Below are 8,838 nucleotides of genomic sequence, written 5' to 3' on the forward strand. Positions count from 1 at the left end.
GGGATTGATGAGTCCTATGGGAATGTCTTAACTTTACGTGTCTTAACTATTACATGTCTTATCTATGGGAATGTCTTAACTATTACATGTTTATGTGGAGCGTAGCACTCTGACAGGATTCGTACTGTTGACTAAAAGCTACTAGTTAGATCAGATAAAAACTTTAAATTCCAGATCAAAACTATTTTACTATGACTGTAGCTAGTTAATTGATAGGCAGTAAAAATGAAATAGAAAATGCACAAGCCCCAAAGCAAAAGTCCTGGGTTCTATGAGTTTTTGTGGAAACTTGGACTAAATTCAGGGCTTCACTTTGCAAAATGAGGCATTGTCTTAACTCTCATCCTCCAATTTCTGAAAACTGTCATCTCTGACTGTATGTTTCTAATTATTTTTCTTTATTGTAGGATTTTAATATAATTGAGGAAGCTCTTATTCAAAGGGTTTTAGACCGGTCACTTCTGGAATATGTGAATCACTCAAACACCACATAATTGTATTAAAAGAAAAGGGAAGGAGATCATACAATTGCACCATTTTTTTCAAGATGCTGCTTGAAGAATTGGAGGGAAACTGTCAATGTTTGATGGGCAAAAAAGTGTACAACACAGTTATATGTTTGTCCATGTTTATTGTTATACTGCATTTTAAAACTGCTTTCATTTTGGTGGTTTAGGTCTGTTTTACATTCTTGAGTTTCTCAGACACTTAACAGCAAAAAAAGTCTCCATCAGCCATTAATACATGGAAGAGAACATAAGGCTGAGTATGTGGGTGAAGGATCTATATTTGCAAATTGGATGACATTGTGTGTAATGCTACATATTGATAACTTCCCTCATGGTTGGTCAAATAACTAATCTTTGTTCTATGGTGAGTGAAACAAAGTGTGGTCATTCAAGGAAATGTGAAATCTCTTCTAGAGTTCACGTTCTAACCGCTAATAGAATAAAAGGAATAACCTTGTATGGAGTAGGAAAGGAAAATTTTGGCAGTTGACAACATCCATTTAACCAAATTGTATAACATAATACTGTAATAAAATAAATTTCATGTTAGGAATGTATACTTAATGCTTTGATTTTTTATAACTATGCACACATAAGAATTTGATTTTATATTTTTCAAATATTTGTAGCTTATTATTTAGAAATATTTCTATAATACAGGCAACTTCTTAAGAACCGTCAGCTGATATTTACAGTAGAAGTATTCACATCCATAATTTTTAGTGGAAAATCCTAAGGGCTTTGATTTTTTTTAATTTTATCTTTTAGGAAAATTATAAAATAAACAGAAATACTGAAAACCAAACAGAAAATATATAGCTTATTACATTCTCATAAGGAAACATTCTTTTAGAACTCTGCCAGTCACCTTCGATGTCTTCTATGTGTCCTGTCACAGTTAACAAACCTCTTCCCACAAAAGTAAACACTACATTGATTTTAATAGTACTCACTTCCTTGCGTTTCTTTCTTAGTTTATCCCCCAAGTGTGTGTCTCTACACACTAGCTTTTAATCTTTCTGGGTTTCTCCTTCTTTCTTTTCCTTAAAATTTACCTACAGAAGAACCTGGTTTTATAAATTTCCCACTGTCTATATTTTGTTAATTGCATACTCATGGCACAATTCAGCATGTTCTTCTATCCTCTGGATATTGACACATGGATCCAGAGATCTGAGCAGACTCAGGTTCAACCTTTTGGCCAGACCATAGATCATGGTGTATTCTTTCAACAGAGGGCGCAGAATGTCTGGTTCCCTCTTGGGATGTCAGCTGAAATTGATACTCAGTGTCTAGATCCATTGATTTGTTGTGGGTTGGAGAATATTCTATCATTTCTTTTTCATTTATTAGTTGGAACAGTTTTATAAAGAGGTGTTTCCCCATATCTACTATTTGGTTAACCAGTGGTCAAGTTCATATAGGAAAGGGAAAATAAACTTGAATTTTCCCCTTTATTTACCAAATTTCAAGATAATAAACTTGTTTTCTATCATCCTCTGTAGATCACTTTTTTAAAGTGTTGTGAACTCATGGATTCAAACATATTTGATAGGCTTTAATCCATTTCACATATTGCCTTATTAAAGCCCAAATTGTCCTATCTTTGGTCATTGGGGGCCTTATCAAGTTGACTCTGAGTCCTTTTGACACTACTCTAGCAGTCTTTACCGGCTTCCTTGTAGTCTCGTATGACAGACTATTCCAGGCTCAGCTTGGATGTTTCCTGCCCCAGACCTGGTATCAGCCATTTCTCTTAATGAGCCTGGTTACTTTCAGTGAGAAATAGTGCTTCAGAACTGTAATTGTGACTGTTAAGTTCACTGTGGCTATATTGGTCTTTGTTTCTAGGAGAGAGCTAGGAAATATCCTTTTTTTTAAGATAAAACACTTATTCATGAGTTTATTTTGATACTTGCAAATCAAATTAAGTACTACAGGGTTTTTGCCTAGTCTTTTCTATTACATTTGTGTCTCTTGTTTTTCTCTACTGAGAATCCTGGTCTTCAAGGACACAGGAATATCCCACAATTATTTGTTTCCTTCATCTACTTTATGCATGCAACAGTCTCAGAATAATAATACTAATAAACCATCACCAATATGATAGCTGGTACAATTAAAAATGTTTTTCATTTGTTCTCCCTAATCTCCTATTTTTTAAAGTTGTACTATATCAACATTTTCAAGGAATTCCCTGGCGGTCCAGTGGTTAGGACTCTGTGTTCTCACTGCCCAGGGCCCGGGTCTAACCCCTGAACGGGGAGAACTAAGATCCTGCAAGCCGCATGGCGTGGCCAGAACAAAAAAAAAAAACGTTTTTTTGTTTTGTTTTGTTTTTTTGCGGTACACAGGCCTCTCACCGTTGTGGCCTCTCCCATTGCAGAGCACAGGCTCCAGATGTGCAGGCTCAGCGGCCATGGCTCATGGGCCCAGCTGCTCCGCGGCACGTGGGAACTTCCCGGACCGGGACACGAACCCGTGTCCCCTGCATCGGCAGGCGGACTCTCAACCACTGCGCCACCAGGGAAGACCAAAAAAAACGTTTTTTGAGAACCTATTGGTGTAACATACAATACTCTCTTCTATCCCCCATTTAGCTTAGTTCTTCAAGTACCTATATGTTTAGTGCTTGCTACAACTCCTTATTTGATGGCTCTGTTTTTCATATTTGGCTCTCTAATGACAAATCCAGGACATAAAGTAATATTTCCATCTTGAAGGCAAGCAAAGAAGCTACGAAGATGCGTGATTTCAGCTCCTGAGGATAAAGTGTTACTTGGTTGTGGTTAGCTTCTTAACTGTAATCGTCTATAAACATCTTTGTTCCTTACGCGTAAATGTAGTCATAGCCATGTTCCCCAAAATTTTCTATAGTAAATTATCCATTACTTCTTAAAAACCTTGCTTACCATTCTGCCATCCACCGCAAGGTAATCAGAAAAACGTAAAGCTGGGTGAAACCTAGGGGCCATATTTCCTCCCTTTTAGATACTAGTTTCAAGCTTGCTTTTCACAGCTGCTAACAAGTAACAACAGATTTTTAGTTTCACCACCTCTCTTCCTACAGTTTGGATGGCTCAACCAGTAAAGCAAAACCTATTGGACAACAAGGGCAAAAGGAGAGGAACTTTTAAGAGGTAATCATTAGATTGAAAATATAGTCCCGGAAGAATAAAAGAATATATTTCTGAGTATTAGTACTCACTATCCAGAAAATAAATTTTTGTTAATTCCAAGCAATACAAAAGGCATCTTTAAATCTGTAAAACTTGAAAAAAACTTCAAAACTGTATTTTGAGTAAAGCTTTAAGTCACCTGCCACTGTTAAACCTCAGTGCAGCAATTCTACATCCTGTCCCTGGATATCCCTTATGATAATTTTGGCCCCTATGAGACAAACCAGGTGCTGGCCACCTGAATTATTTTGCCTTTTGAATTATTTTGAGTTCTAAAATAGTGAAGTGCAACTATTATTCATTGTTTCACTGTGCCTTTAAACTTTTATTAAAAGGAATTTGTAATTCATTGTCTTAAAAAACGAAAACCAATATTTGAAGCTGTTGACTAAGCAAAAATTTTCACTCCTTTTTTTTAATAGCACCTCAAGGTGCCAATTTTTTAAGGCCTTATGAGGGAAAAACTGATTGACATATTATTCTTTAAAAGCTAAATTCTTCTAATCCTACAAAAACCTATGGAGATTTTCCTTTTACTTTTTTTTTTTTTTTTTTTTTTTTTTGCGGCACGCGGGCCTCTCACTGCTGTGGCCTCTCCCGTTGCGGAGCACAGGCTCCGGACGCGCAGGCTCAGCGGCCATGGCTCACGGGCCCAGCCGCTCTGCGGCATGTGGGATCTTCCCGGACCGGGACACGAATCCGTGTCCCCTGCATCGGCAGGCGGACTCTTGACCACTGCGCCACCAGGGAAGCCCTCCTTTTACATAATTTTTTCACCCAAGTTTCTAAAACGTATATTTAGAAATTGGATTGGGAATCTACGGTGAAGATAGTTCCAGGTCAGATCTAAAAGATCCTGGCTCTAATGATGTTACTTTATTACTTTTACTGGGTGCTAAGTGTCCTTTGTTTTCAAGCGAGCTTACAACAGTTACTGAACACATTTAACATATAATTAGTACCTTCAAGTAACATTGAAATTATTTTAAAAAATCACTAAGAGATTCATCCTTTTATTATTCAACTGCAAAAAATAAATCTGTATAATGATCAGAAATTAAAATGTACAATTCCTTTTCTTCTGTAAATATGTGTTATTGTGAGAAATAAAGAATGGCAGGACCATTGCTTTCATTAAAATATCTACTGTGTCTGTTCTTAAACATGGTTCTTGATAATTTTTTACATCTAATACCCTTTTATGCTTTTAAACCTCATATGTTGTTTAAATTGTCATCATTCAGCAATATCTATCATGAAAATATACTTTCATTTAGGCCAGTAGTTCTCAAAAGGGAACAATTTTGCCTCCTAGGGGACACTTGACATTGTCAAGACATTTGGGGTTGTCATAACTGTGATGTGCTATTGCCCAGGATGTGGATCAAAGCCAGGGATGCTACTCAACATTCTACAGTGCACAGGACAGCCCCTCACAGCAAAGGATTACCCTTCCTGTCAATAGTGATGAGGTTTAGAAACCCTGGTTTGAGTCAAGGTAAAGCTGAGCATCATGGAGTTATTATTGGCTCTGCTTCCAAGGGACTCCATTGAAATTTAAAAGGCAAGATGAAGATGAATTTTGTATCTCTTATCCCTGCTAAATACATACTAAGTTTGGGGTGGCTATAGCTGTCATATGTACCCCAGTTCAGAATATACTAAAACATAGGAAAGTTTTTTTGGATTTTTTCACAAGAAGAGGATCAGGCCAGATCACAGGTCTTAATAGCATGACCTCTGATGACTGTTTGCTGAGTGACATCCTAAAAGATACCGGGAACCCAGAATGGTTTGGGAAGACTTACTTTCATCACTTAGGTTAGAGTTATTGAAGTAAATACGGTAAAATGGGACTTCCCCGGTGGCACAGTGGATAAGACTCCGTACTCCCAATGCAGGGGACCCAGGTTTGATCCCTGGTCAGGGAACTAGATCTCACACGCATGCCACAACTAAGGAGCCCTAGTGCTGCAACTAAGGAGACGGCGAGCCACAACTAAGACCTTGCGCAAACAAAAAATAAATAAGGTAAATATATAACAGAGGGACACCTATGTCTGAGATCCTTGAGGCTAAGAAATATTTAAGCTTTTATCTTATGTCTAGAAAAATCATCTGGTATTTTATTTTAATTTTTTTTTTTTTGCGGTACGCAGGCCTCTCACTGTTGTGGCCTCTCCCGTTGCGGAGCACAGGCTCTGGGCGCGCAGGCTCAGCGGCCATGGCTCACGGGCCTAGCTGCTCCGTGGCATGTGGGATCTTCCCGGACCGGGGCACGAACCCGTGTCCCCTGCATCGGCAGGCGGACTCTCAACCACTGCGCCAACAGGCAAGCCCTCATCTAGTATTTTAATCCTGCAGGCTTCAGAGAAGACCATACAAGGGTCTTGATTAGGGCTAATCATTGCCCCAAAGCAGCCATTTAAAAGGCCCATGGAACTTACCTGGTGGTCCAGTGGTGAAGAATCTGCCTTCCAACGCAGGGGACATCCGTTCCATCCCTCTTCAGGAAACCAAGATCCCCCATGCCGTGGGGCATCTAAGCCCGTGCTTAGCCCAAAACTACTGAGCTCGTGAGCCTCAGTGAGAGAGCCCACGTGCTGCAACTATAGAGCCCACGCGCTCTGGAGCCCAGCGCTGCAACTAGAGAGAGAAAACCCGCATGCCACAACTAGAGAGAGAAAACCCGCATGCCACAACTAGAGAGAAGCCCGCGCGAGGCAATGAAGAGCCCGCGCACCACAATGAAAGATCCTGCATGCCTCTATGAAGATCCCATGTGCTGCTGCCACTAACACACAGCACAGCCAAAAAATAAAATAAATAAATTAAATGTTTAAATAAATAAATAAAAATAAAAGGCCCAGTGGGGACTTCCCTGGTTGTCCAGTGGTTAAGACTCCACGCTTCCATTGCAGGGGGCACGGGTTCGATCCCTGGTCGAGGAACTAAGATCCTGCATGCCATGTGGTACGGCCGAAAAAAAAAAAAAAAGGGCCCAGTGAAGGTGAAACAGAGATTCGTCAAGATAGATTAGGTCATGCTTCGATTACAAACAACCCCCAAATCTCAGCAGTCACCCAAGGTCTACTGTGGATCTTGGCTCTTCTCCAGGCAGCTGTTCTCCAATCTCAGAATTCTGCCTTACTTTGATCTCATAGCATTTGTATATGACCATGTGCCTCTCCAGCCACCCCTCACCACAACGGACTGGAGAATAGGTTACAGAGGTCATTTCCACTCACATTTCATTGGCCAAGGAAAGTAATGGCCACACGTAATTTCAAGGCATTGGAGAAGTGCAATTTCAGGTAGAAGAGAACTGGATTTTGGGATATAATATTAATGCCAACCATGGAGGTACAAGCCGAGAAGAGCTGACAGAGAAGCAGAGGTCCATAGGGGAAAAGTCTTAAAAATATCTTTGAAAAGGAGGGGTGAAAGTCAAAATGAGACTGGGTTTTTAAAAACAGGAAATAATATTCTTTTTTGCCATGGTAATTTTTTCATTAATTTTATTCACAATTGGGGATCAGTTTACCAAATGAAAAACCTGTCCATTTCTCAAACATAAGACAATAATTTCTTTTTTGAATCATTTTTCTTATTTATTAAAAGAAACACCAAGTGCATTCTCAGTCTTTACCACTGTATTTTCTCAGTATACTTGTGTACCTTCATCAGAACCACTTGGGTTACTTGGTATAACTGCATTTTTCTCAGCCCTCGCCAGATGTACAGAATTAGAATGTCTGAAATTCTGATGGATTCATCAGCAAGTCATCAAAATACATTCAGATCTATCAATTTCTCACTGTCTCCACAATTACAATTTTAATCTAAACCATCATCATCTGTTTCCTGGATCCCTGTAGTAAACGTCCGGTTGGCCTCCCTCCACTTATAGCAGTATGGACCATTATCCATAGAGCAGTCAGAGAGATCTTCAAAAGCATAAATCTGATCCCACCCCCTTCCCACTGCTTAAAATGCACCAAGGGCTTCCCATTGTTACTTGAATAAAATCTAAACGCCTTTCCATTCCCTTCCAAAGTTCCTCATGATCTGGCCCCTGCCTATCTTTCCAATTTCATCTCTACTCTCTCCTTTAATCCCTACGTTTCAGCCACACTCGTCTTTAGGTTAAGCACACACCAAAATTAGTGGTTCCTGCACCTTGGCACCTTCTATTCCTTCTGTTTGAAAAGCCCTTTCCCAGAGTTTGACATGGCTGCCTTCTAATCTTTAACTCCCAGATCAAATGTCATCTTCTCATAAAGGATTTTTCTCATAATTCTAGCCAATGTCATTTCCCCCTTTTGTCTATTACCCTATTATAGTTTCTTCTTAACTGCTATTAGAATTTGAAATTAGCTTACATGTTTATTTTTATTGAGTGTCTCCCCTCTCTAGAATATAAATTCTTTGAGTGCAGGTATACACCACTAATCTACCCAACATCTTAATGTGCATCTTAAGACAAAACCAAAAACAGTGGCACATGGTAAGTACTTAGTAAATATTTCTGCTAATCTATCATTATAGTTATGATGATATAAAAACATGTAAAAACATAATGTTTTTATCACATGGAGTTCACAAGAGTGATAAAAAATATTAAAACCCTAGTAATCTAGCTCAAAGTCTTCATGAAACCAAGAAGTGTAAATTAATTCGTTAGTAAGAATACCTCAATATTTTTTTATAGTCAGCTTAGCAGACTATAAAAAAATACCATAGGCTGATAAAAAAGATTGAAATAATGCCATTTGCAGCAACATGGATGGACCTAGAGATTATCATGCTAAGTGAAGTCAGACAGAGAAAGACAAGTACCATATGATATCACTTATATGTGGAATCTAAAATATGACACAAATGAACTTATTTACAAAACAGAAGCAGATTCACAGACATAGAAAACAAACTTAAAGTTGCCAAAGGGGAAAGCGGGTGGAGGAGGGAAAAATTTGGAGTTTGGGATTAGCAGATACAAACTATTATATATAAAATAGAAAAACAACAAGGTCCTACTGTATAGCACAGGGAAATACATTCAATATCCTATTAAAAAAAATATCCTATAAGCCATAATGGAAAAGAATATATATATATATATATATATATATATATATATATATGTATAT

At 38.5% G+C, this 8,838-nt stretch overlaps 1 protein-coding gene across 1 annotated transcript in view; it reads left to right on the top strand.

Annotated features, from left to right (window-relative positions):
* Window positions 1-2,571, top strand: part of RNF125 (ring finger protein 125) — a 38,941-nt gene extending 36,370 nt beyond the window's left edge. Inside the window, exon 6 of the mRNA XM_027127690.1 lies at window positions 408-2,571. Within this exon, the coding sequence (XP_026983491.1) occupies window positions 408-494 (87 nt within the window). The 3' untranslated portion in view covers window positions 495-2,571. The remainder of the gene's footprint in view (window positions 1-407) is intronic.
* Window positions 2,572-8,838: the final 6,267 nt, after the last annotated feature.

This window comes from Aethalodelphis obliquidens, unplaced genomic scaffold, assembly GCF_003676395.1.
Source record: "Aethalodelphis obliquidens isolate GAN/ISIS:26980383/991018 unplaced genomic scaffold, ASM367639v1 scaffold32, whole genome shotgun sequence".
In the NCBI taxonomy this organism is placed as follows: domain Eukaryota; kingdom Metazoa; phylum Chordata; class Mammalia; order Artiodactyla; family Delphinidae; genus Aethalodelphis; species Aethalodelphis obliquidens.